Here is a 27,664-nt window from a genome sequence, read left to right on the forward strand (position 1 = left end):
TGGGGGGGTGGTGGGGGGGCCAGAGCCACAGGATGGCTTCCCCTCTGAGGGACGAGGAGGAGGAGGAGGAGGAGATGGTGGTGTCGGAGGAGGAAGAAGAGGAGGAAGAAGAGGGCGACGAGGAGGAGGAGGAGGTGGAGGCGGCCGACGAGGACGATGAGGAGGACGACGACGAGGGACTACTCGGGCGCGGGCCGGGCCACGACCGGGGCCGCGACCGCCACAGCCCCCCCGGCTGCCACCTCTTCCCGCCGCCGCCGCCGCCGCCGCCGCCACCGCTGCCCCCGCCGCCGCCGCCCCCGCCGCCAGGTAAGCGGCCGCCCCAACTCCCCCCCAAGCCCGAGTGGGAGCCGCGGGCGCGCGAAGCCGGGCGGGGGCGAGGCACCCACCGCGCGGCCGAGCCGAGGCGAATCCGGAGCGCGAATCCGGGGCTCGGGCCCGTGGCCCCGCGGCGGTCCGGGAGGTCGGGGCGGGCGGTGGCGGCTGCGACCGTGGGGCCAGGCCTCCTCCCCTCCCCCGCCGCACCCCTCCCCCGCTGCCGCCGCCGCTGCCGCCGCCGCCGCTGCCGCCGCCGCCGCCGCCACCCCGGCTGGAGAGCGCTGGGCGCGAGCTGCGCGCGCGGACCGGGCCACTCGGTCGCGGCTTTCGGGGGAGGAGGAGGAGGAGGTTTTTTTTTTACCCTCGGCGGGGAGGGGGTAGGCAGGAAACGGCCAAGGCGAAGCCAGGGCCCCCTCCCTGGCCGAGCGAGGGACCGCGGAGACCCTGGCGGCCGGACGGCGGCGTGGGGGAGGGGCGCGTGGGGGAGGGGCGGCCGCGCGAGCGCCCCTCGGGCTCGGGCCCCGGTGGGGTTGGACCGAGGGAGAGTGGGGTTTCCCCGCACGGAGCAGCCGACGGGCCTGCCCCCTCCGCTCAGGACTTGGGCAGGCAGAGTGGGGACGGTGTCCATCGGACCCCCCTCCACCCGCGGAGACTTAGGTGCCCGCCAACTGAGGGGCATGCGGTGGCACGCGAGGGAGGGGTCTTGTGAATGTTTGTGGGCTGTTGATGAGTAGGGGCAGGTGGTGGCCACAGTCCACGCAGACCACTTCCTGGAATAAGACTGGAGCTCGTCCCCTCGCTCCCCCAGCCTGTGCAGGGGACAGCAGTCCCTTAGGATTGGGGAGCGGAGAGGAGAGTGTCTGGGGAACCAGATGCCCCCAGCTCCACCCCCTTCATCTCGCCGGTGCTCTGGGCTTTTTTGTGTCAAGTGCGGCGGGGGGGTCCCCCTCTTGACCCCCGTCAGTCTGGGGTGGCCAAGCTGCCCAGCTGTGACTCTCACGTGGCTGCCATTCACTGTCACTCACTCTCGCTGAAACCACCCACTCCCTGAGCACGTTGGGGGGCGTGAACTGCCCACCCAGCTGTTCTGCAGCTTGACCATCACTCAGCACCCGTCCCCCGAGGTGACAAGTCACCCGGCGGCACTCTCTGGGCGGCGCTCTCCAGACCGCTGCGCCGCGTCAGGCTCCCAGCGGTGTCCCCCTCAGACCACCCTCCTAGTGGAGTGATTTCTAGTCTTCTTTGGGATAGGTGAGCATCTGGGTGTCCACACCCCCTGCTTGGGGAACGGCAGGGGGACCTCCGCACCCCCGGGCCTCTGGCTGCCATGCGGCACAAATGCACCAAACTTCAAAACGGCCAACACCGGGCTCTTTGTAAAACTGTCATATTGATCCGTGTGGCTTCTGTGGCAAACGTTCCTGTCTAGCCGAGACGACCTTTGGGGGTGCTTTCTTGTGGGTCGGGGAGGGATGTGTGTCTCCTGGAAACTGGATAAAGTCTCCCCGCCCCCCAAGCTTGTCTGAAAAAGGGAAAAGTTTTGAAAAAGTTCTCCCAGAGAGCCCCCTGCCTTGGCAGGAGGGGAGGAATGAGGAGTTGTGGCGAGAGGGTGCCTTTGGGGTTGCCTCCGGCAGAGGCGCTGAAAAGAGGGGAAAGAAAGGCCGCCAGGTCCTGCCAGGGGCTTGGCAGCGCTCACCTATTTGTATTGGGACTTGGAATCTGGGGTGGGGTGGTGTGGGTCCCGCATCTGGGTACGTTGGGGAGAGAAGCGTGAAAGGATCCGAGGTTGAGATGGGTCTTTGTGTCAACCCGGCCTCCCCTTTCCCTCGGCTTTCTGAATAGACCAGAAGGAACGTCAGAGGCTGCTTACATTTTACATCTGAAACGAAAACCCACCTCCCCTCTCCCCCTGGGCAATTTTTATCTCCCTTTCAGCCCTCCAAGTCGAATGAGTGACCCAGATACACCCCCTCAGATGACTTTCGGAGGTAAAACTTCGGGAAAATATTTTTAGCCCACTCATTATTTCTGTCTACCTAAGTGTGGGGAAAATAACCCTCCTCTAAGGAAATTTGTTCAGGCTGCCCTCGCTCTTCCTCGTCTAGAGTATGCATTTGTGCACAGGAGAGGTTTCCATTGTTTTCCATTCCGACTGCTTTGATTCTCACCATTTTGTTTTACATTCTTACTCAAGACCAATTTTATCCCTTCCCCCTCTCTCCAGTCTCCTTACATTGTTAAACGTTTAAAATAATAGCAGTCGTGTTGGTGGGGGAAGGGAGCAGGAAGCCAAAAACTCATTTCTTCTCCCTCCCCCTTCTGGCAAGTCGAGAGAAATAATATAACATAATATATAGATGTGATTCCTTGGGGGTGGGGGTGGGGAATGATTGTGGGTGGTGCGGAAAATTCTGGTAGTTTCTTTGCAAAAGGTCTGAAAATACAAACCCACCCCCTGCCTGCAGTACGCATGTGCAGCAGACCTATTATGGTGGTGCGTTGTGGGGGAGGGAGGGGAATTTGAGAAAAAATAAATATATGTGTGAGAGATTGATGGTGAGATTAGAAGAAGAGAGGGGCGGGCGGGAGGCGAGGCTTCGGCCGAGACTCCTCCCGCTTGCTCGGGCGGCCAGGCTCCGCCCTGCGCCCTCCGGCCCCCGCCTCTCTCCTCCCTGCCTCCCTGAGATCCGAGCTGGGGATGTGGGAGAGTCTGGGCTCCAGGCCAGCATTGAGTGGCTGCTGAGACCGAGGTTGGGACTTAGATTTGCTTTATTACCCTTCTTTGCTTTTCCTCGCCATTCTCGCTTTGCTTCTCCCGCCACCGACGTCTGCCCAAGTTCGGGAACCTCCCGCTGGGGTGGGGAGTAGAGTGAACCGGCTTGTGCACCACCCCTGGCTGGTGGTGGCCGAGGCCGTGTCCCTGAACCTTAGCCAGTTGGCCTGCCCTTGCCACTGCCCGGGCAGCCTCCGTTTCCATGTTCAAGTCAACCGAAGTCCCTGGGGCCAGGGGGAGCTGGCTGCTGGGGCATGGCGCCTTCCTTGCTGACTTCCTATTACAGTCCCCATTCCGTTTCACACCCGGGCTCTGGCAGCCACCCCCCTGCACACACGCACACAGTCCTAGAGTGTCTTCCTGTACAAGGGGACACAGGATGCTGGAGTTAGCAGGAAAGGTGGCACTGAAGGAAGGCGAGGCAGCGACTCTGAGGCAGTGGAAACGGAGGCCTCTGGTGTTAATTGTGGCTAATTTTCCGTTGGCTGTTGAGGGAAGGAGAAAGGATTGTGTGTCCTAGAGCTAGGGGCTGGGCCAAGCCCAGGCTTTCCCGTCCTGCATCGGCTTCCTCTCTCTGTACTAGACAGGTCTGGCTGGTTAGTCTAGTGCTTGGTAGGGGAGGGAGGTGAACCAGAGCCCCAGGGCCCCAGGTCTGTGGGGCATCCTGTCTTCCTTTATGTGAGGTAACTCTCCGTTCCCCAAGCCTTCACAGAGTGACACCTTCACAGATAATGGGGTGGGGGGGCCTGGGGCCCTCTGACAGAGACATCTGGGGAGAAAGCCAGGGACTTATCCCTGCTGAAGCAGGTACAGGCCGTCCTCTGGATTTGTGGGCCTGAGAGTGTGTGTGGGTGTGGGTGCGCGCGTGCGCGCGCGTGCTTTTGAGAAGGCATATGCTGGGTGTGTCTGTCTGTGCCTATATCTTTGTTTGGGTCTCCCATACTGCGTATAGATGAATTGGTCAGAATATCTGGAACAAAATATGGAGGTGAAGGGTGAGATCGGGAAACAAAGGGTATGGCCCCCTAGTTCCCAAAGGGAGCAGGGAGATGGGAATGGAATTGAAGGTAGGTTTTAGGCTACTTTGGGAGGAGGAGTGTTTAGGTAATTGTGGAGACTTTATCCTGTCGAATTAGGGTGTGATGAAGGAGGCAGACACTGTGATTCTGTGGGCAAGAAGTAAAAATGACCAGCTGAGGATTTCTTTTCCTCCAGGACTGTGTTGGGGTGACAGGATGCCTGGTAATTATCCGAGGAAATGTAAATAGAGGCCTCCCTCTTGGCAAAAGGATGTCAGGGCCCCAGGGTGTTAGTGTGAGAACCCAGGTGTCCACCTTTGGCTCTCCCTCCCCAGCATCTGGCTTAGGGAGCTGCCAGCTTGTGTCTCCCCACTCCAAGTGCTGGGGTCAGGCCAGGCCAGCAGCTGGGCATGGCTTCCCCAGTTCCTGGGCAGGATGCCAGCTGGCGAAGTGAGGGGGAAGGCAGGAGGAGCCCTGGCGGTGACTGAAAGGACCTGCCACAGTCAGAGCCCATGGCCTGGAGCCTGGTCCCTTGTTAGTAGGAGGGGAGGGAGGGGAGTGGTTTGGCTGCTCTTCTCTTCTGACCCCTGACCTCCCATTCAGAACCAGAGCATCCCAGAGTACTCGAAACACTTTCTGTTTGCATCCAGCGAAGGGAGGTAGGGCTTGGAGGAGTTAATGCTTCCTAGAGAGTGGGAACTGCCGAGGTAGGGAAGGGGCAAGTTGAGGGGCCTCAGAGGCTGGAAACCTAGAGGCTTAGGTTTTCTGATGCTTTTTGCTTCAAAGATAAGGATGACATTCGGCTGCTGCCTTCAGCATTGGGTGTGAAGAAGAGAAAACGAGGACCCAAGAAGCAGAAGGAGAACAAGCCAGGAAAACCCCGAAAACGCAAGAAGCGTGTAAGTGTCAAGAATTCCTAACTGCGGCAAGGCTCAAGAGACCCATTCTCAGAGGCCTACATTTTCTCTGCTCCTGATTACTGGTGTGGGGGTGGGGTTCTGAAGCCAGGGAGGCTTGATCCCCCGGGCCCCCCAATTCCCTGCCACTGTTGGCATGTATCTCAAGGATCTGGGACCCTAACTTCATTCACTGCAACCTAGTGAAGAGCCTCGTTGTCAGTGTGACTTGCCTCAGCAGCAAAGAGAAGCAGTTAAAAGCACAAGCTCCGGAAGAAGACTGTATGAATTCAAGAGTCCAGCATTCCTCTGTCTAGGATACCAGGCCGTTTATTTGTCTCTCTGTGCCTTAGTTCCCTCATCTGTAAAAAGTAGATAAAGGCCGGGAGCAGTGGCTCACGCCTGTAATCCCAGCACTTTGGGAGGCTGAGCCGGGTAGGTCATTTAAGGTCAAGAGTTCGAGACCAGCCTGGCCAACGTGGTGAAACTCTGTCTCTACTAAAAATACAAAAATTAGCCGGGCGCGGTGGTACATATCTGTAATCCCAGCTACACAGGAGGCTGAGGCAGGAGAATCGCTTGAACCCGGGAGGTGGAGGTTGCAGTGAGCCGAGATCACACCACTGCACTTCAGCATGGGTGACAGAGCAAGACTCCGTCTCCAAAAAAAAGGAGATAAAAAATTAGTTACTATCACATCGGATTGTTTTGAAGATTAAAAGAGATAAGATATGGTATGTGCTGAGAACAGTTTCTGGCAATGGTAGGGATGAATAAATGTTATTTTTATTTCTTTTTCTTAGGACAGTGAGGAGGAATTTGGTTCTGAGCGAGATGAGTACCGGGAGAAGTCAGAGAGTGGGGGCAGTGAATATGGAACCGGACCGGGTCGGAAACGAAGAAGGAAGCACCGAGAAAAAAAGGAGAAGAAGACAAAGCGGCGGAAAAAGGGGGAGGGAGATGGGGGGCAAAAGGTGAGTAGAATTAGGGAATGAGAGTGAGAAATCCCACATTAAAGACGGGCATGAGGAGGGGAGGGATGGAGACTGGACTGGAGAATGGGACAAGAAGCAAGAAAGCCCAGGGAAGCTAGTGGGTAGGTAGACATGCATGTGTGGGGCCTAGAATAGGGGCTGGAGGAGCACCTACTTCACCAAAGCCCCTCTCCCGCAGCAAGTGGAACAGAAGTCATCAGCAACTCTGCTTCTGACCTGGGGCCTGGAGGATGTGGAGCATGTGTTCTCTGAGGAGGATTACCACACACTCACCAACTACAAAGCCTTCAGCCAATTCATGAGGTGCGGTAAGACTGGGGAATCCTCGCTAATAGACACTTTTAATTTGAGGGAGGCCCTGGATCCCTTGGAATCTGATGAAAGCTATGAAACTGCTCTCCAGAGAATTCACAGCATATACACACCAAATTCTACACGTCATTTCAGGGAACTCCTAGACTCGTAAGGATCCAAGAACCCCAGTTGAGAACTCGTCACTGAGGGGCAAGGGGTGGAAGGGCCATCATGATTCCAGTGCTGGGTTAGAGAACTCTTTAGCAACAGAATAAAGTAAGAACAGAATATAGTGAGCCCTCCCCTGCCCCAACAGCTCCATCTTCTGCTCTGTGACTTCTGTCTAGACTGGACCTGAGAGATACCATCAGTGTTCCTGAACTTCCTTTGCTCACTTAGCAGGTCCTGTGCCCCTTCCTTAGGCCCTGGTAATAATGGAGGGTCCACTGCTGGCAGTGGGACCTGAGCTTCAGTGGCTCCTGAAGAAGGGTAGAGAATAGTAGAGTAGAAAATAGCAGAGATGGTCCGGGTGCAGTGGCTCATGCCTGTAATCCAAGCACTTTGGGAGGCCAAGGCAGGTGGATCACCTGAGGTCAGGAGTTCAAGACCAGCCCGTCCAACATGGTGAAACCCCATCTCTACTAAATATAAAAAAATTAGCTGGGCATGGTGGCACATGCCTGTAATCCCAGCTACTCGGGAGGCTAAGGCAGGAGAATCTCTTGAACCCGGGAGGGGAAGGTTGTAGTGAGCCGAGATCACGCCACTGTGCTCTAGCCTGGGCAACAAGCGAAACTCCGTCTCAAAAAAAAAAACAAAAAACAAAAAAAAAAACACGAAAAGAAAACAGTGCAGATGTATTTTGTTTTGGGGAGGAGGCACTTTAACATATCAATTCAGTGCTCTGGAGGCAGCTGCTGAGGTTCAGATCTGGTTACATTTTGGGCAAGTAACTTAACTTCTTCAATCCTCAATTTCCTCTTCTATAAACGGGAATAATAATATATACCTCATAGGAATCTGTGAGTTTGGTGAGATAATGAATGGAAAGCACAGTACCGTCAGTGCCTGGCTTCTAGGGAGCATTCAGTAACTGGTGACTGTCATTAGTAATGTTGTCTCACCTACCTTACTGCTGAACATGGGGCTTTTCTCAGCACCATGGATCACCCATGTCCACACAAGAGTTTAGCATCCCACCCCAGAGCAGAACCAGCGTGGTCTGACTCCTTCACACTCCGTCCTACGGAAGCCCATCTTCAGGGCCCATGGAACTTACTAGTAAAATGCAGAGAATCATAGCAACTCAAGAGTATTATTGTGAGGACAAGATAAGGTGTAATGTATGTGAAAGGGTTTTATGAACTGTAAACTAGTATACAAAAGTAAAGCATTTTTGTTAATTTTATTTTAACCTTTTATGCTTTTATTTTGCTGTTTTTTATTTCCCCTTTTTTTTTTGAAATGGAATCTCACTCTGTCGCCAGGCTGGAGTGTAGTGGCGCAATCTCGGCTCACTGCAACCTCTGCCTCCCAGGTTCAAGCAATTCTTCTGCCTCAGCCTCCCGAGTAGCTGAGACTACAGGTGCGCGCCACCACGCCCAGCTAATTTTTGTATTTTTAGTAGAGACGGGGTTTCACCATGTTGGCCAGGATGGTCTCCATCTCTTGACCTCGTGATCCGCCCACCTTGGCCTCCCAAAGTACTGGGATTACAGGCGTGAGCCACCGCGCCCAGCCTATTTCCCCTTTTTTAAAGACAGGATCTCATTCTGTCACCCAGGCTGCATTGCAGTGGTGTGATCATAGCTCACTATATCCTCCAACTCCTGGGCTCAAGCCACCCTCCTGCCTCAGCCTCAGGTGCCGCCACACCCAGCTAATTATTTTTTTTTATTTTAATTTTTTGTAGAGACAGGATCTCGCTTTGTTGCCCAGGCTCATCTCACAGCCCTGGGCTCAAGCGATCCTCCTGCTTCAGCCTGGGATTACAGGCATGAGCCACCGTGCCTGGCCTGTATTTCTTTTTTAATGCTTTTTTAAACCTGTTCTTTCCCCGCTTTTTTTAAACTTCTTTTTGTTTATTTTTTTAAATGGCTGTTTTTCCTAATAGGACATATTCTCACCACCCAGGAATCCTAGCATGTACATAGATTTAATTGATGAGGAGCGATGGCAGTGTTCCCAGACCATCTGTGAAGGGTCCGAGTTTTCTGCTTCTATATTTACAGGCCCCTAATTGCTAAGAAGAATCCTAAGATCCCAATGTCCAAGATGATGACCATCCTTGGGGCCAAATGGAGAGAGTTCAGCGCCAACAACCCCTTCAAGGGGTCAGCAGCTGCTGTGGCGGCGGCAGCGGCAGCGGCAGCAGCAGCTGTAGCTGAGCAGGTGTCAGCTGCTGTCTCGTCGGCCACCCCCATAGCACCCTCCGGACCCCCCGCCCTTCCACCACCCCCTGCTGCTGATATCCAGCCCCCACCCATCCGAAGAGCCAAAACCAAAGAGGGCAAAGGTAGGGAACTCTCTTCCAACAACTGTCATCTCACCTTCCAAACTGCATGTCTTCACATTAGAGTTTGGAACTCTCGCCTTCCCAGCCCTGACTGCTGGAGGGGAGATGCTTTCCAGGAAGTGGGGCTTAGTGAAACCACAGCCCACAGAGGAATCCAGAGGCCCCTGTGACCTCCATTATTCCAGGATGTCATGACCTCTCCTTTTTCCTCTTCTCACCCCGACTCCTCATTCAGGTCCAGGCCATAAGAGGCGGAGTAAGAGCCCCCGAGTGCCTGATGGACGCAAGAAGCTTCGGGGAAAGAAAATGGCACCACTCAAAATAAAACTAGGGCTGTTGGGTGGCAAGAGGAAGAAAGGAGGCTCGGTGAGTGACCCGTCCCTGTCTACTAAACACCTGGGGGCCAAGGATCCAGAGACAGGGATCCGTGAGGGCCAAGGATCCAGAGACAAGAATCCGTGAGGGCCAAGGATCCAGAGACAGGGATCCGTGAGGGATGGCGGAGCAGGAAGCCAAAGGCCTGGGGAGGGCGTAGAATGAAGTCTGCCTCACTGACGGCCACGGGGCTATGGGCAGTATGTTTTTCAGAGCGACGAAGGTCCTGAACCAGAGGCTGAAGAATCAGACCTGGACAGTGGCAGTGTCCACAGTGCCTCAGGCCGGCCTGATGGTCCTGTCCGCACCAAGAAACTAAAGAGAGGCCGTCCAGGAAGGAAGAAGAAGAAGGGTGAGGAGTGTTGACTGTGTGTGATCCTGTCAGTGGGCCGTCCTCTCATTCTTATTTTCAATTTTGACTTCTCTCTTCAACCCTTCTCCCTCTCTCTCTCCATCTCCCCCTGCCCTGCTTCCTTATCCCTCCACCGGGGTATATGACAGTCCTGGGCTGTCCTGCAGTGGCCGGGGAGGAGGAGGTTGATGGCTACGAGACGGATCACCAGGATTACTGTGAGGTGTGCCAGCAGGGTGGGGAAATTATTCTGTGTGACACCTGCCCTCGTGCCTACCACCTCGTCTGCCTTGATCCTGAGCTTGACCGGGCTCCAGAGGGCAAATGGAGCTGCCCTCACTGTGTGAGTACCTAATGCCAGCATCTGATGGCCCTGAGGAACCCACCCGTCTCTTTCCCCCTTGGTTTCACTTTACCCTCTTCCTACCCCCAGATGGCTGGACTTCTTAGTAACAGATGTCCAAGTGTCTAGGATCCTAATGTATTCCTTTCTCCCACACCTTTGCTCCCAGAATCAACATTTCTGAAACTGGAGTGTCCTTTTCTTTAGTTCCCACCAGTCTTCTCTGCACTTCTAGGATTCAAGTGTCCTGTCTTTGCCTGTATCTTCCAGTTTCATTCCTTAATCTCTTCCATCTGTCTGTGTCTATCCTTGGCCCCCCAGGAGAAGGAGGGGGTCCAGTGGGAGGCCAAGGAGGAAGAAGAAGAATACGAAGAGGAGGGAGAGGAAGAAGGGGAGAAGGAGGAGGAGGATGATCACATGGAGTACTGCCGCGTATGCAAGGACGGCGGGGAGCTCCTGTGCTGTGATGCGTGCATCTCCTCCTACCACATTCATTGTCTAAACCCTCCCCTGCCTGACATTCCCAATGGTGAATGGCTGTGTCCCCGATGCACAGTGAGTGGAAACATCTCCCCTCTGTATTTACTGTCAGGCCTGATCCCTTCCCCCATCCCTGGGGCCCACATGTCCAGCTTTTCCTTTCTCTGTACTCCCCCACCCTTGTGGGACCCCTATCCTCTCATCTAACGATGGGTTTTTTCTGTCTCTTTCTTTCTTCCTCCTTGTACGTGCTGTACTTCCTCCCAAAGTGCCCCGTGCTGAAGGGTCGAGTGCAGAAGATCCTACATTGGCGGTGGGGGGAGCCACCTGTAGCAGTGCCAGCCCCTCAACAGGCAGATGGAAATCCAGATGTCCCACCCCCCCGTCCTCTTCAAGGCAGATCGGAGCGAGAGTTCTTTGTCAAGTGGGTAGGACTATCCTACTGGCACTGCTCCTGGGCCAAGGAGCTTCAGGTACTAGGACCTTTTCTTTCCGTCTCCCCCATGACCTCATTTCCTGCCATCCTCTCCCTCTCTTACTCCTCTGTTTGCTGGGTTCCCATACTCTTTGTTTTCTCTCATTTCAGGCCTCTGGCCTTCATACCCTACTTGCTTAGTTTCCATACGTCGTTCTTTTGGTCTACAGTCCTCTTTCTCTCAGTCTCCATTAGCTTTCCTCCCTCAGATGTAGCATAGCCTTTCTTAACTTCATGTCCTTCCTTATCTGTCTTTTTCCATGTTTTATAATATTCCTGGCTGGGCATGGTGGCCCACACCTATAATCCTAGCACTTTGGGAGGCCAAGGCAGGAGGATTGCTTGAGACCAGCCTGGGCAACATAGTGAAACCCCATCTCCGTTTAAAAAAAAATTCTCAGCCGGGTGCAGTGGCTCACGCCTGTAATCCCAGTACTTTGGGAGGCCGAGGTGGGCGGATCACCTGAGGTCAGGAGATCGAGACTATCCTGGCTAAAACTGTGAAACCCCGTCTCTACTAAAAATACAAAAAAATTAGCTGGGCATGGTGGCAGGCACCTGTAGTCCCAGCTACTCGGGAGGCTGAGGCAGGAGAATGGCGTGAACCCGGGCGGTAGAGCTTGCAGTGAGCCAAGATCGCGTCCCTGCACTTCAGCCCCATGGCAACAGAGCGAGACTCCATCTCAAAAAAAAAAAAATTCTCAATGTTTATAATCCCATTCCCTATCTCTTGCTCATAACAGCCCCACCCAGGCCTTGTCTTCTGAAACTGTTACATCTGTTTCATTTTATTTATTCTCCTGTCTTGGCTTTGACTCATTTATCTCTAATCCATCCTTTTTCTTTTTTTTCTATTTTTTTTTTTTTTAGATGGAGTTTCGCTCTTATTGCCTAGGCTGGAGTGCAGTGGCACGATCTTGGCTTACTGCAACCTCTGCCTCCCGGGTTCAAGCGATTCTCCTGCCTCAGCCTCCCAAGTAGCTGGGATTATAGGCATGTGCCACCACGCTTGGCTAATTTTGTATTTTTAGTAGAGACGGGATTTTTCCACGTTGATCAGGCTGGTCTCGAACTCCCAACCTCAGGTGATCCACCTGCCTCTGCCTCCCAAAGTGCTGGGACGCGCCTGTTATTCTCTTATTGCCCAGGCTGGAGTGCAGTGGTGCGATCTTGGCTCGCTGCAACCTCCACCTCATGGGTTCCAGCGATTCTCCTGCCTCAGCCTCCTGAGTATCTGGGATTACAGGCGTGCGCCGCCACACCTGGCTAATTTCTGTATTTTTAGTAGAGACGGGGTTTCACCATGTTGGCCAGGCTGGTCTTGAAGTCCTGACCTCAGGTGATGCGCCCGCCTGAGCCTCCTGAAGTGCTGGGATTACAGGCATGAGCCACCGTGCCCAGCCAATCCATCCTTTTTCATAGCTCCCTTTCCCTGTCTCATTCCTCCTGCCGGCCTCTTCCCGGTGTCCTGTTGTCCTCTGTGAGTGTCAGGACTATCTCTTCCCCTTTTTTCTGTGCCCTGTTAGCTGGAAATCTTCCATTTGGTTATGTATCGAAACTACCAGCGGAAGAATGACATGGATGAGCCCCCACCCCTGGACTATGGCTCCGGCGAGGATGATGGGAAGAGTGACAAGCGTAAAGTGAAAGACCCACACTATGCTGAGATGGAGGAGAAGTACTATCGTTTTGGCATCAAGCCAGAGTGGATGACCGTCCACCGTATCATCAACCACAGGTGAATCCTTGGTCCCTGAGAAGTCAGACCTGGTATATGACATTAGTCTTGCCATGGTGATGGCACCATGTTAGTATTTGCTGATTAACCAGGTAATTGATCTAACCTTGATAACCTCTGCTGTAGCTCCAGCCTTTCTGGCCTTGTTTCCTCCAGGGGAATGGGAGAAAACAGGAGGAAAGTCCGGCCAGGCAGTGCCTCTTTTGTCCTTTGCCTCCTGTCATCTCCAGTGGCATAAGACATAGCACATGAGTCTGGGGATAAGGGCATGAAAGCAAAACATGAGAGACATAATTCATCCAGACCAGTGTTTTGAATATTTCTTCTTCGTAGTACTTATTACTGCCTAAACTTACGGTATGTATTTAGTTATTTCAATGCTGCCTTCCCCATGAGACTCTGAGTTCCATGAGGAAAATACTTAGTGATTAAGTGAACAAATGATGTAAGGAGGGATCTCCAGGAATGTTTTGTGATAGTTGATTTTTAGGATACCATCCTGAGAAGGTTAGGCTGCTGGGTCAGCTATTCTAATCTCCCTTCCAGCAGCCCCCTGTTGAAGTTTGGGTGACAAATTTTGTGTGTTTGCTGATAATTGCGTTTCTCAGGCCTTCTTTCTGTTTGTGATCTGTGCAATATTTTCCTCCTGCTCCTCCCCATGGCCTCCTGCCCCACAGTGTGGATAAAAAGGGGAATTACCACTATCTAGTAAAATGGAGGGACTTACCATATGACCAGTCCACGTGGGAGGAAGATGAAATGAATATCCCTGAATATGAAGAACATAAGCAAAGCTACTGGAGACACCGGTGAGGGAATGAGCTTGTGGATTTGAGGGATTCTGACGATGAGGGCATGAAAGCCAAAACTCCAGCATAAAATGAGGGTACAGTAGGGACTGATTCAACCTGGAGTTCAGGGCAATGGCCACCTGGGCTGGGTTGTTTGAGATGCGCTTGCTAAAGAGGTAGGAACAGAAACAAGATCTGGCTGAGTAGTGGAGAAGAGGATGTTCAAGAGTGGGGAGGGCTGGCTCTTGAGGTGAAATCCAAAGGGTAAGGGTAAAGAGCCTGGGAAAAAGGAAATATGGGAAAATCTAGGTCATGGACAGTGGGAAGTAGGTCTGGAATGGGTTCAGAAAAGAAAGCGTAGGACTCCCAAGGATGAGGCCTCATTCAGACCCACTCTTTTTCCAGAGAACTAATTATGGGGGAAGACCCTGCCCAGCCCCGCAAGTATAAGAAAAAGAAGAAGGAGCTACAGGGTGATGGGCCTCCCAGTTCTCCCACTAATGATGTGAGTCCTCTCGGTTGTCATTTCTTGTTTCTGGAGCCATGGTGATCGAAGATTTTCCAAGGGCTACTGATGGAACTTCCCAGAGATTCAGTAACCTCTGTGAACAGTAGCTATTCCTTCAGCATCCAGCCTTGCCCCAAGAGTGGCTAAGAATTTTGGCCTGAAAGGGCAGGAGCCACTAGAGATAGCCCACTTGTGGCTCTGTCACCAGCTGGCCCTTCCCCATGGTGCTACTGGATATTGCCTTAAGGAATGAGGGGGAGGGGCTGAAGACTAGATGTGAGAACTTTTGTAAACTCAGGCCATAGTAGAGGGAATTGTAATCCAACTTGGTATCCATGCCAGGGAGGAGGAGACTAAGACTGGAGGAGCCGCCGACTATTTCCTTGAGCTTTCTGACTTCTTGTCTCTGTAGCCTACCGTGAAATATGAGACTCAGCCACGGTTTATCACAGCCACTGGAGGCACCCTGCACATGTATCAGCTGGAAGGGCTGAACTGGCTACGCTTCTCCTGGGCCCAGGGCACTGACACCATTCTAGCTGATGAGATGGGGCTGGGCAAAACCATACAAACCATCGTCTTCCTCTACTCACTCTACAAGGAGGTGCTGGATTCTAGGACCTTGAAGGGGACCGCCTGGACTGGAGAAGTGGGGAGGGGGAAGATGGAGGGGTGTAGCTGGCAGAGGACTGGGGTATATAGCCTCTAGCCTAGACTTATGCCACCCCCATTCTTGACTCCCAGGGCCACACAAAAGGTCCCTTCCTGGTGAGTGCCCCACTCTCTACCATCATTAACTGGGAGCGGGAGTTCCAGATGTGGGCACCCAAATTCTATGTGGTGACATACACGGGTGACAAAGACAGCCGGGCCATCATTCGTGAGAATGAATTCTCCTTTGAGGACAACGCCATCAAAGGGGGCAAGAAAGCTTTTAAGATGAAGGTAAGCCCCTCTACCTCATATCCTCTGAGACCCTCAAATCTGTCACTTCTTTTTCTCAGCCAGGAATTCAGTTTCTCTATTCCCCTCCTCACCTTTCTCCTCTTCCTCCACCTGTCCTCGTGTCTCTGCACTACCATCCTAGAGATGTGCCAGGTACTCCCAGGGGCATACATGGATCTGTCGGTACTGGAAATGTGGGCAGAGGTTTAGGGGCCATGGTCTGTAATCCCTGCTTGGAGAACAGAGTAATGGCTCCTGTTGGGAGCCACGGTCAGGACAAGGTGTCTGGTTCTGGAGGTGTAGGTGCATGGTTGTCAGGTGGCAGCTGAATGGGCAATAATTATGTTGGCAGAGGGAGGCACAAGTGAAGTTCCATGTTCTCCTGACATCGTATGAGCTGATCACCATTGATCAGGCAGCACTTGGTTCCATCCGCTGGGCCTGTCTCGTGGTAGATGAGGCCCATCGACTCAAGAACAACCAGTCCAAGGTGAGTGAGGTTTCCAGACTTAAAAACTTGAAGCTGTGGACTTCCCACTTGCCCTGGTCCTAAAAAACAACAAAAGTTCTGGGGATTTTCTGTAGTCTGGGAGGACATCCAGGTTGGAAGAGGGAGAGGGCCAGAGATTTGGGGCCTCTGATCCTGAGTGAAATGGGAGCTGGGGCAGGGAAAGGCTGATGCTGTGGGTCGGTCACTTGTCACTAATAAGCCCATTCTCCTGCCTTGCCTTGCCCCATCTTTTAGTTTTTCAGGGTTCTCAATGGTTACAAGATAGATCATAAGTTGCTGCTGACAGGAACCCCATTGCAGAATAATCTGGAGGAGCTCTTCCATCTCCTGAACTTCCTCACCCCAGAGAGATTTAAGTAAGTGGTTCCCTAAGGGTAGTTGGCAGAGATAAGAGGTGGAGCAGATAAAATGAGCTGGTAGAGGATTAATCTGAGGTGGTAAGCCTGAGATCAGGGGCAAGGAACTTGCCGACCTGTTAATTTTCTTCTCTTCTGGCTCTTAGCAACTTGGAGGGCTTCCTGGAGGAGTTTGCTGACATATCCAAAGAGGACCAGATCAAGAAACTGCATGATTTGCTGGGGCCACACATGCTGCGGAGACTCAAGGCAGATGTCTTTAAGAACATGCCAGCCAAGACAGAGCTCATCGTTCGGGTGGAGCTAAGCCCCATGCAGAAGTAGGATGCAAGACGAGCTGCCTGGAGTAGGGCTTGGGGATTGATGGGAGCGTTCCAAGTGCAATATCATAATTGCTTCCTTTATTTATGTTTCTTTTACACCCCTTTCCTGGCCTTTAGGAAATACTACAAATACATCCTGACTCGAAATTTTGAGGCCTTGAATTCACGAGGTGGTGGGAACCAGGTGTCACTGCTTAATATCATGATGGATCTTAAGAAGTGCTGCAACCATCCATACCTTTTTCCCGTGGCTGCTATGGTAGATACACAGAACAGGGAGCTGATCGAACACCCATTCTCAGAAAACATGGGTGGGGAGTAGTGGGGAGGTGGGTATTGAGCCACAGGGGTGGAGCTGGGCTGGAAGGCCAGGGACTCGGTCTCTGAGAGCAGTAGGAATTGGGAACATGTGGAAGCTGGATCCGGGCATCTGGCCTTCTAGGCATAGTAAGAATATGGGGGCATGTTTCCAACTGATCCCCTCCTCCTCCTCTCTCCTCCCTTTTCAGGAGTCCCCCAAACTCCCCAGTGGGGCTTATGAGGGTGGGGCACTTATTAAGTCGTCTGGGAAGCTCATGCTGCTCCAGAAGATGCTGCGAAAGCTGAAGGAGCAAGGACACCGAGTGCTCATCTTCTCGCAGGTGACCTGTGCCCTTAGCTGTCTTTACATCTGCTTCCTCTTCCCTCTCCTCATCCTCCAGACTTTAATTTCTTACCGTCTTCCTGTAGCTGCTCTGGTGTGACAAATGAGGAGATTCCTCCTGTAAGAGTTTTTTTTTTTTTTTTTTTGAGACAGAGTTTTGCTCTTATTGCCCAGGCTGGAGTGCAGTGGCGCGATCTCGGCTCACTGCAACCTCCGCCTCCTGGGTTCAAGTGATTCTCCTGCCTCAGCCTCCCGAGTAGCTGGGATTACAGGCGTCCACCTCCACACCCGGCTAATTTTTGGTATTTTTAGTAGAGACGGGGTTTCACCATGTTGGTCAGGATGGTCTCGATCTCCTGACCTCAGGTGATCTGCCCGCCTCGGTCTCCCAAAGTGCTGGGATTACTGTATAGCAAGTTCATTCTTGGCCTCTGATGCCTGTTCTTAAGGTTGCTGGAAGTTGAGGTCCAGCTCTAGTTCCTTTTCAGCTGCATGGGGGAAGGGTGAGGGTGAGCCATCTGCCTCCTTAGGGACTGGTATTATTTCTTCATCTTATTGGCAGGTGAGGGTGAAGGGCACAGACCCTTTGGAAATGTGATGAAAGCTCTGGGTCCACTCTCCAGACAACTGTACATACAATGACACAATTTTGTACGGATTTTCAGAGGGTTCCTGGATTTCCCTGAAACCTTTTCATGGGTCTCAGAGAACCTCTGCCTTAGGAGAAACAACCTTAAATCAAGAGAGTGTGACAAGAGGGTCAGACGTGGTGGCTCACACCTGTAATCCCAGCACTTTGGGAGGCCAAGGCAGGAAGATCACTTGAGGTCAGGAGTTTCAAGACCAGCCTGGCCAACATGATGAAACCCCGTTTCTACTTAGAATACAAAAATTAGCTGGGCGTGGTGGCACACACCTGTAGTCCCAGCTACTAGGGAGGCTGAGGCTGTAGGATCACTTGAACCCAGGAGTGGAGGTTGCAGTGAGCCAAGATGGCTCCACTGCACTCCAGCTTGGGCAACAGAATGAGACTCCATCTCAAAAAAAATAAAAATAAATAAAAATAAGAGAGTGTGACAAGAATGTGGAATAATGAGGAGCTTAAGACAGGGCAAGGGTTCAGGTGTAAGGATTAGGGTTGAGTTTGTGTAAAGGAGTAGTTAGAATAAGCAAGCCATCCCACCACCTCATTATTCCAGACTCCATCCTTTTCTCTTGCTCTAGATGACCAAAATGTTAGACTTGCTTGAGGACTTCTTAGACTATGAAGGCTACAAGTATGAGCGCATCGATGGTGGTATCACGGGTGCCCTGAGGCAGGAGGCCATCGATCGGTTTAATGGTGAGGGAGATACACTGGTCCCTGGTGGGTGTGGGAGGCCTGAGAAACCTGTGATAGGTCCCTGGGATGGGAGGGGGACTGGCTTGGGGGACACTGGAAACTTAGGCTTTGAGTTGGGGGCATGGTTGTTTGTCGTCAGAGAACGTCTAGGAGCAGGTGGACAGAACTACCGGGTACAAGAAAAACCTGATCCAACTCTCACCTCCTAGCTCCTGGGGCCCAACAATTCTGCTTCCTCCTGTCCACCCGAGCTGGGGGCCTGGGCATCAATCTGGCCACTGCTGACACTGTCATCATCTTTGATTCTGACTGGAACCCCCATAATGACATCCAGGTGGGAACTCGCATCCTGGAGCCCCTGCACCATTTAGCAAGGAGATGTGGGTTCATGGAGGAGGGTGTCATGTTCCGGGGTCAGAAATAAATCTCTTCTGGGAGGAGAGAAGGCCCTTCTTCAGCAGCCTTCTTTCCTGAGCATGTGGGCAGCTTCTTCCCGGCCACTCCCCTGACCCACCCGCCGCTTTCTCTTGCCCCTGCAGGCCTTCAGCCGGGCTCATCGGATTGGCCAGGCCAACAAAGTGATGATTTACCGGTTTGTGACTCGTGCGTCAGTGGAAGAGCGAATCACACAAGTGGCCAAGAGAAAGATGATGCTGACACACCTGGTTGTGCGGCCTGGGCTGGGCTCCAAGGCAGGCTCCATGTCCAAGCAGGAGCTTGACGACATTCTCAAATTTGGCACTGAAGAGCTGTTCAAGGATGAAAACGAGGGTGAGAACCTTTTCTGCAGCTCTGTGAAAGCAGGCCCCTGCTCTCTCAGGAGTACTTATCAGCCTCCTGGGGAGAGAAAAACAACTCTTCTCTGCAGCCTTTGAAGGAAGGAGAGCCTTCTTTTAGTAGCCCTTGGAGGAAGATTGGCCTCTTTCTTTGCCTGTAGGGTTAAAACAAACAAAACAAAAACCTTTCAACATTGGCTCCCAGGGAAAGAGCCTTCTCTAGGGCTCCTGTGAAAAGGACGCAGAGTAGAAGCTTTCCCATCAGCCTTTCTAAACTTTGGAACCCAAAGTTCCCTTTTGTTTTCCCTCTCACCAGGGGAGAACAAGGAGGAGGACAGCAGTGTGATTCATTATGACAATGAGGCCATCGCTCGGCTGTTGGACCGGAACCAGGATGCAACTGAGGACACTGACGTGCAGAACATGAATGAATATCTCAGCTCCTTCAAGGTGGCACAGTACGTCGTGCGGGAGGAAGACAAGGTGAGAGGCTTTGGGGGCCAGACATTATCTATCCCAGGCCATCTCCAAAAGGCAGTATCCTTTACTCGGCCTTGAAGTAGGAGGGTCCGTCCCCCTTAAAACAGTAGTGGACCTCAAACAACTTCTTCGTCTAATAGGTGAGACTGGACTTCAGAGAGAAACGTAGGCACAGACAGTACTGGTAAACACAGAAGGGTACCTTCTGAGACAGTGCAGGAGAAACACTGTCAGAGGGATTAGAGGAGAGATTTAGAAAACATGAGGAGAGCACATTGCAGGTAAGAGATGGCATGGAACATGCGCAATGTCCAGAAAATGTATGCAGAGCCACGAAGCTCCAGGAGTGGGGAGACCGGATTGGGCTGACGCAGCAGAGTAGGGATTTCCTTGCAGTGGAAGGATTAGCAAAGAAGGAGACCCCCAGTGTTCATTCATTCTGCTGCCCTTCAGATTGAGGAAATTGAGCGAGAGATCATCAAGCAGGAGGAGAATGTAGATCCTGACTACTGGGAGAAGCTGCTGAGGCATCACTATGAGCAACAGCAGGAAGACCTAGCCCGGAATCTAGGCAAGGGCAAGCGGGTTCGCAAGCAAGTTAACTACAATGATGCTGCTCAGGAAGACCAAGGTGAGGACTGCCCCAGATGCAGGCAGTAAAAGGGGGGGAAGTGATGATGAGTAGGTACTTGAAGGCTGGGGCTATTTAGAGGGAACGAGAGAAGCCTAGAAGTCAGAGCCTTCCCCCGCTAAAAGGGAAAGACATAAGGTAGAGTCATTAGGAACTACCCAGAGGCCAGGTGGGTTTGCAGGAGATATAAACTCTTTGGTGGTTGCACAGGCATCCTATGGACACCCAGGGCCATTGCTTAGAGTAGGTTTGGCAGGAGAAGCAGAGGGGCTCAGAGACCGAAGGTGGGCGGTGAATGGAGATGGTGTAGGATATGCAGCTCCCAAGTCAGACTTTGGGCAGTGATCCGGTGTTCCCAGAAGGACCAAGGCCAGAATAAAGGTAGACAAGTCTTGGCAGGGAGGAATCCAGCCAGAAAGGGCCTCAGCATGGGCCTATCCCAAGAGCCCTCCCTGACCACTGGGCCCTTTCCACCCCCACAGACAACCAGTCAGAATACTCGGTGGGTTCAGAGGAGGAGGATGAAGACTTCGATGAACGTCCTGAAGGTGGCATCTGTGTTCCTGATTCTACCTCACCTCTTCCCATTTTATTTTCCAGTTTGCTTTAAGCCCACTGTTTTTATACAAGTAAAAAAGTCTTTGTGTGTGTGTGGAAAAACTCAATTGCAGATGAGCAGAAAGGAAGAAATACTCATAGTCTCTCCGCTAGTAAACTTCGGTGTGTGTGACCACATAGGCTAGATCCAGAAAGGCCGTATCATTTTCCATTCCCACTGGTAATCTGGGCCTTTGTCAGATATCAGCTGTTAATTTTAAAATACGACTGGTTCTTTTAGACTTAGTGGGTTAGTAGTTCTGAAGTGCTTGGGAGAGAATTGGGAGCACCTCAAACATGACAGGAATGTTCCTGTGTTCTGTATCTTGTGGGAATGGGGTGCTAAGGAGGACTGAGGCTTAGAGGAGGTGGTGGATCAGCTAACTGATGTCATCCCCACCCTCAGGGCGTAGACAGTCAAAGAGGCAGCTCCGGAATGAGAAAGATAAGCCACTGCCTCCACTGCTGGCCCGAGTCGGGGGCAACATTGAGGTGAGAGCTGGGCCCAGTGTTCCTGAGTTCTCCAAGAGGGCATGAGGGCAGGGGGTTGGAAATTGGTGCCTGGATCACTGAGGGTAGAAAGGACAAGACCTAAGAACCCTGGACATTTGTCGCCATTGCCTCCTTGCTCCCACCCTCAGGTGCTGGGCTTCAACACCCGTCAGCGGAAGGCTTTCCTCAATGCTGTGATGCGCTGGGGGATGCCACCACAGGATGCCTTCACCACGCAGTGGCTGGTGCGGGACCTGAGGGGCAAGACTGAGAAGGAGTTTAAGTGAGTGTGGGTGATACAGGGCTGAGGTGGACGCAAGGGGAAGAGCTTTGGGTGTTCCTTTCTTCCTTGGGGCCGCCATATGATGTGACCTTACTCAACTGATTATCACCCTCCCTGTCATGCAATACTTCCTGGCTCGATTTCCTGGGTGGTGGTCTCAGCCCACTCCACCTCCCCTCAGCCGAGCCTAGAGTAGAGGGGCCAGTCATTCTCCCCAGGGGAGAGGCGTTGAAGCAAAGAGCCTCTCCTGGGTTGTCCTAGCCTCACGTTTACTTGGCCACAATAACCTGGCAGGAGGAGCTGGTGGAAAGGATGAAGAGCTGACTGATGGGGCCCAGGAATTAAGTACCAAGGCCAAAGGGAAAGAACCAGGGGTGGGGTGCAGGGGGACAGTTAGGACTTGGAGGGCTGGTAATGGTGAGAGTGAGAGGCCCAGGGGAGGAGCCCTGGAGCACCTGGGGATTTGGGGGTTTGAGGGTCCTCAGTCATCCTTGTGCCTCCCTCACTGCCCTATACCCCTTCTGTAGCTCCCCTGACCCTCTTCCCACTCCCATGCTCCTTAGGGCCTATGTGTCTTTGTTCATGCGCCATCTGTGTGAGCCTGGGGCAGACGGCTCTGAAACCTTTGCCGATGGGGTCCCTCGGGAGGGACTGAGTCGCCAGCAGGTGTTGACCCGCATTGGAGTCATGTCTCTCGTCAAAAAGAAGGTATCAGTCTTCCTGTCACCCAAAGAATCAAGCTGGCTGCCTAGTCTCTGTCCTTCCTCTGCCTCCGTCCCTGAGTTGTAAGCTTGCGCTGGTGTGAGACGGAGGAGACTGGAGCTTCCTGTCTGTAAGTGCCCAGAGCTGACACCTGTCCCTCCCACCCTGCCACCCCAGGTGCAGGAGTTTGAGCACATCAATGGGCGTTGGTCAATGCCGGAACTGATGCCTGACCCCAGCGCCGACTCTAAGCGCTCCTCCAGAGCCTCCTCTCCTACCAAAACGTCTCCCACCACTCCTGAGGCTTCTGCTGCCAACAGTCCCTGCACCTCTAAACCTGGTAATCAGAAGTCAGGATGGCGGGGGAGACAGAAAGGGAGCCAGGAGTCAGGGCGGGAGAACCTCTGTCTTGATCACTGTGCCTTCCCCTGCAGCTACTCCAGCTCCAAGTGAGAAAGGAGAAGGCATAAGGACACCTCTTGAGAAGGAGGAAGCTGAAAACCAGGAGGAAAAGCCAGAGAAGAACAGCAGAATTGGGGAGAAGATGGAGACAGAGGTGTGTGGCTCCCTGGATTCCCCTGCGGAGCGGGAGGGGAGGGGGCTTGGAGGCCAGGTACCTGGGAGCCCTCTGGCTCATCCTGACCCCATTGTCTTCTTCCAGGCTGATGCCCCCAGCCCAGCCCCATCACTCGGGGAGCGGCTGGAGCCAAGGAAGATTCCTCTAGAGGATGAGGTGCCAGGGGTGCCTGGAGAGATGGAGCCTGAACCTGGGTACCGTGGGGACAGAGAGAAGTCAGGTGGGTGCATGGCCTTAGGAGTGATGGGGGATTAGAATTTGGGATTTCCCTCTTCTGGGGTCAGGGGATGAGGGTAACATCCTCCCTTCCTATCCCCTACCCCCTCCCACAGCCACAGAGTCGACGCCAGGAGAAAGGGGGGAGGAGAAGCCGTTGGATGGACAGGAACACAGGGAGAGGCCGGAGGGGGAAACAGGGGATTTGGGCAAGAGAGGTAATGGGTGGAAGGACTGGACACCTGCGTCCCGGAGGGCATCAGGGGAGGTGGAGTCTGGGGAACCGAATGCTTGGGTCCTGGGCGGGTAGCTGTTTGAAAGGCCAGTACAGTACAGTACAGATAGTAGTCTTGGGACGTGGGAGGAGGGTGTCCTGAGGTGTGAGCTTTGCCCTGTCTGTCCTAGCAGAAGATGCAAAAGGTGACCGGGAGCTTCGACCAGGGCCTCGAGATGAGCCACGGTCCAATGGGCGACGAGAGGAAAAGACAGAGAAGCCCCGGTTCATGTTCAATATCGCAGATGGTGGCTTCACAGGTTGGGGAGACTCTCGCTGCTTTCTGCTTCTCAAGGGGATCTGCTCATCCTCATGGGGTTTCTCGTTTTGCCTGAGGCTTCCTGCTACCTTTAATTCCAAGTAACTTCCAATGAAGTATGTTGCATGCTGACTCCGATCCTTGCTCTAAATCTTTCTTAAGTATCCCTCTTAACTCCAAAGCTAGCTCTAATCCCACCTTTATTCTTAATTCTAACTTGAACCTGGTTAGAACTGAGTTTGTTCCAAACCTAACCTTTACCCATTCCTCTTCAGGAGCCCTTAGTTCCCTTTCATTATTCAGTTTCTCCATCTCTACCTGTCTGTTCGACTGAGTGCAGTCTGCAAAACCCTGTTGCCTCTTCTGTCTGCTGCCTTCTTTGCAGAGCTTCACACACTGTGGCAGAATGAGGAACGGGCAGCTATTTCCTCGGGGAAACTCAATGAGATCTGGCACAGAAGACATGACTATTGGCTTCTGGCTGGGATTGTCCTGTATCCTTTGATACACATGCAAGAAGGAAAAGGTTCTCTCAAGCTGGCAAAAAAAAAAGGATGATGATTTCACACCCAGGGACAGGGCTAGTAGTGCCACACTTTGGGGAGTCAAGCCAAAAGGAAGAAGTGTTCAAAGCCAAGCTCATTCCTGTTAAATTCCTTGATGGTTCCCTTTCCTTCATTGGTAGCCATGGCTATGCACGGTGGCAGGACATCCAGAATGATGCTCAATTTGCCATTATCAACGAGCCATTTAAAACTGAAGCCAATAAGGGGAACTTTCTGGAGATGAAAAATAAGTTCCTGGCCCGGAGGTTCAAGGTGGGAATGAGGGAGGAAAGGAACGGGTTATAGACGGGCTTGGGTCAGAAGTGAGACCAGATCTAGTTAGAACCTAGGGAAGGTTAACACCTTCAGGGCTGAGGTGATACTTGGGGCCAAGACCAAAGTGTAACCTTGTGCTTGGGAGTGTGGTCTGGATCAGGGTTGATGCTAGGTTCGCAGTCGGTTTGGAGCTAGGAGTGCTCTGGGCCAGCAGTGAGGGCAGGGTGGCTCTCCTGCTATATCCGGCCCCCGCCTCATCCACTGCTGGCAGAGCCCTACCTTCACCTCCCAACTCTGTGCCCTCAGCTCCTGGAGCAGGCGCTGGTGATTGAGGAGCAGCTGCGGCGGGCGGCCTACCTGAACCTGTCGCAGGAGCCGGCGCACCCCGCCATGGCCCTCCACGCCCGCTTCGCCGAGGCCGAGTGCCTGGCCGAGAGCCACCAGCACCTCTCCAAGGAGTCGCTGGCGGGGAACAAGCCGGCCAACGCCGTCCTGCACAAGGGTAAGGGCCGCGGCGGCCCCGCGCGGGGGAGGGCCCACAACGCTGCGTAAGTCTTCACCCCGCACCCCTCAAAATCTTCCCACCCCTCTGACCCCTCTACCCGCTGAACCACCCCCCTCTGACCTCTAACCACCCCCGCTACCGACCTGGCACCCCCTTGGATTTTAGCCTCTAGGACTTGTGCAAGCCAACCCTCATCCATGTCTGACAGCATTCACATCCGTGCCCAATAGAGGGAACTGCCCCAGCCCCTGTGTCCCCTCCACACAGTGGGGCCTCTTCACTGGCAGTGGGGCCTCTTCACTGGCAGTGGAACTGCATGCCTGCCATACTACTAACATCATCCAGTTAGGGGCCTTGGACTGTGAATGCACCATACAGATCCCTGGCTGTGATCAAACAAATCACATTCCTTCACATCTGTTTCACCCACGAGGCAGAAACTACCACCCATCCGACCCTCTGACCCTACCCCATGAAACTTCCCTTTGACCTTCGACCTTTCCTCCTACCCCTTCTCACCTTGCCAATGATAGAGATTATATCCCAAAGCCCTCTAACCATCTAACCCTGCCTGATGTAGTCACTGACTCCTGGCCCCTTTGATCCCTGTTCTAATTCCTTGAATCTGTAATACTGACCTCCTAACCTCCCTCTCCCCTTACATATTAAAACCTTGATTCCTTAAAGCTTTGACACTTACCACCTCCCATGCCTCCTGACTATTTCCTCCCCATCATCCCCAACCCCAAACCTTGCTCTTCCAGTATGAGATGTTCTGACAACTCCCCGCCCCCATGTCTTCCAATGTCCCCCCATCTTCCTTTCCTCCATGCTCCCTTTTTCTTTCTTCTTTCTCTCCATCTGTCTTCTGTGGTAATCTGGTCTCTCTGTCTCTTTTCCTGACACTTTTTCTTTTCCCCTGAGTTGCTTGTTTTCTGTCTACTACTTTTACTTTCTTGATCTCTGATTCTTTGACATCTGTGTTCTCCTTTCTTGCTCTTTTTCCGCCTGTATCTGTCCATCTGATGCCTCTCTTTTCCTGGCTCCATCTCTGTATTTCCCTGTCTTTCTCTTGCCCTTCTCTCTCTCTGGCCCGGGCCCCAGTTCTGAACCAGCTGGAGGAGTTGCTGAGCGACATGAAGGCGGACGTGACCCGCCTGCCAGCCACACTGTCCCGAATACCCCCCATCGCAGCCCGCCTTCAGATGTCCGAGCGCAGCATCCTCAGCCGGCTGGCCAGCAAGGGCACGGAGCCTCACCCCACACCGGTAACCCTCTTTCCCCCTAGCTCCAGTTTTCCCTGTTTGTGTTCCTCCTGCACACATACAAACACTTTCATCAGAATCCTATACAATATGGAAAAACAACTTGCTAGAACACAGTCATCACCCTTGAGTGAGTCTCCCTGCCTGTGTATCCTACCCTTAGTAGTTGTGGAGTGTGGCTCATCATGTCTCCCCTACAGCTTCTTTCCTCTCACAGACTATGAACTAACTCCAACTTCTGCTTACTCTCTGTTCCAGGCCTTCCCCCCGGGTCCTTACGCTACACCTCCGGGGTACGGGGCAGCCTTCAGCGCCGCACCCGTAGGGGCCCTGGCCGCCGCAGGCGCCAATTACAGCCAGATGCCTGCAGGGTCCTTCATCACAGGTCAGCTGGTGTTTTCCTACCCCCTGCTACTCACACTCCTCCTTTGCCAAACTTTATTTCTGCTCAGCTGCCCTTTAACTGCTCTAGTCCCTCTCATTTCCTTGGTGGTATCCGGTGTTTTATGGGATGGAGTTGTTCTAGGCTGTCCCCCCACCCATCCCTTTCATAATCCTTCTTCAATCCCCTTTATCAAAAACCAGAGTTTTAGTAGATCTGGCTTGGTGTTTTCTACCCGAGCCACCTCCCTCCGGGTTCCTTCAAGGGAAAGTGAATATGAAACCCGAGGGGGTAGAGAGTGGGAACATGTGTTCAATCATGTAGCACAAAGTGGAATCTCAGGGAAAGGGGTTTGCCCTGGTCTTCCCTCCCTTACCTGGGGCAACGGGAAGTGGCAGGAGGTGACCTAGAAGTGAGAATTCACCATTGTCATGAAGTGACGTTTGGGAGTGTTGTGGAGATTGATGTTTCCTTACCCCTTTCCCAAACAGCCGCCACCAACGGCCCTCCAGTGCTGGTGAAGAAGGAGAAGGAAATGGTGGGGGCACTGGTGTCAGACGGGCTGGATCGGAAGGAGCCCCGAGCCGGGGAGGTGATCTGTATAGACGACTGACTGGATCCCAGGCCTGCCCTTCACCCAGGCCCCGTACCCGAGGCCGACCCCCAGCTCAAGCACTGGGGCCTGCTGCCAGCCCTCCACCTTCCCCACCCCTTGGGCCATCACTGGGCTAGGAACCCCTTTGCCCCTCTCTGCAGCTCCTCTCTTCAAGAAGGGCCCTTTGTCTTTCTCCACTCCCGCGCACCTTTCCCACCAAGCCTTGAAGACTCTGCTGGTGAGAAGAGGTCTGGGTGGGAGATGGCTGGCAGGGTCTTCCAAGTACCTTCCTCCCCCACTGCCAAGTATACACAACTTCCCAGTAAATGGTTGTGGGGAGGAAAGAGGTGGAGCCTCCCCAGCCGTTTCCCTGCAGAATCAGCTCCATCTCATGCAGAAGTGGAGAATCAGCCTTGCCTGGCCTTTAGGAACTTTTGTGGGGAAGAGAGCTTTGAAGAGAGGAGGGGGACTTTTAGAGAGGGATGAAAATGAGCCCTGGGAGGGAGGAAGGGATGAGGAGGGGTGGCTGCATGTTACTGTCCCCTACCTCTCCCCACGTGGAGGGTGGAGCAGTTATGAGGGAGGAAGTCAATTGCTGTTCAGCCTCAGAATAAAGGCGCCGTTCACTGGCTCAGTTACCTCCTGTGTACCGGCATCTTGTGTTGGGAATGTTCCCCCCTCCCTAGGGACCAAGGACCACCCCCTACAAAAAGAGTCATGGTTGGGTGATACTCCCTCAAGCCAAAGAGGAGCTCCCCAACCTGTTCTAGGGACCCAGGTAACCTTAGAAGGGTGGGAGAGAATACAATGGGCCAGA

General features: G+C 53.2%; 1 protein-coding gene and 1 non-coding gene across 22 annotated transcripts; both read left to right on the forward strand.

Annotated features, from left to right (window-relative positions):
* Positions 1-27,485, forward strand: CHD3 (chromodomain helicase DNA binding protein 3). 21 transcript variants are annotated; one of them, XM_054455801.2, is made up of 40 exons: positions 1-309; positions 4,897-5,009; positions 5,810-5,980; positions 6,180-6,304; positions 8,527-8,810; positions 9,046-9,176; positions 9,387-9,537; positions 9,687-9,880; positions 10,202-10,435; positions 10,630-10,833; positions 12,362-12,573; positions 13,251-13,382; positions 13,770-13,869; positions 14,285-14,476; positions 14,617-14,817; positions 15,170-15,307; positions 15,563-15,684; positions 15,831-16,004; positions 16,125-16,266; positions 16,517-16,648; positions 17,875-17,992; positions 18,202-18,326; positions 18,532-18,763; positions 19,085-19,251; positions 19,702-19,879; positions 20,362-20,427; positions 20,883-20,968; positions 21,118-21,251; positions 21,815-21,959; positions 22,131-22,293; positions 22,388-22,509; positions 22,615-22,750; positions 22,863-22,964; positions 23,152-23,280; positions 23,665-23,773; positions 23,965-24,097; positions 24,407-24,648; positions 25,710-25,873; positions 26,129-26,255; positions 26,744-27,485. In XM_054455801.2, the coding sequence occupies exons 1-40, from the start codon at positions 33-35 to the stop codon at positions 26,982-26,984; spliced, it is 6,348 nt and encodes a 2,115-aa protein (XP_054311776.2). In that variant the 5' UTR covers positions 1-32; the 3' UTR covers positions 26,985-27,485. The 21 variants fall into 21 exon arrangements, with proteins under 21 accessions (XP_054311776.2, XP_054311781.2, XP_054311778.2 ...); XM_054455806.2 differs by having other exon boundaries at positions 14-309; positions 24,407-24,602; XM_054455803.2 differs by having other exon boundaries at positions 14-309; positions 23,155-23,280.
* Positions 21,384-21,522, forward strand: LOC129018523 (small Cajal body-specific RNA 21). Its single transcript, XR_008495342.2, has one exon. It is a non-coding gene; the product is annotated as a small Cajal body-specific RNA 21 (non-coding RNA).
* Positions 27,486-27,664: the final 179 nt, after the last annotated feature.

The sequence above is a fragment of the Pongo pygmaeus genome, chromosome 19 (assembly GCF_028885625.2).
Source record: "Pongo pygmaeus isolate AG05252 chromosome 19, NHGRI_mPonPyg2-v2.0_pri, whole genome shotgun sequence".
In the NCBI taxonomy this organism is placed as follows: Eukaryota; Metazoa; Chordata; class Mammalia; order Primates; family Hominidae; genus Pongo; species Pongo pygmaeus.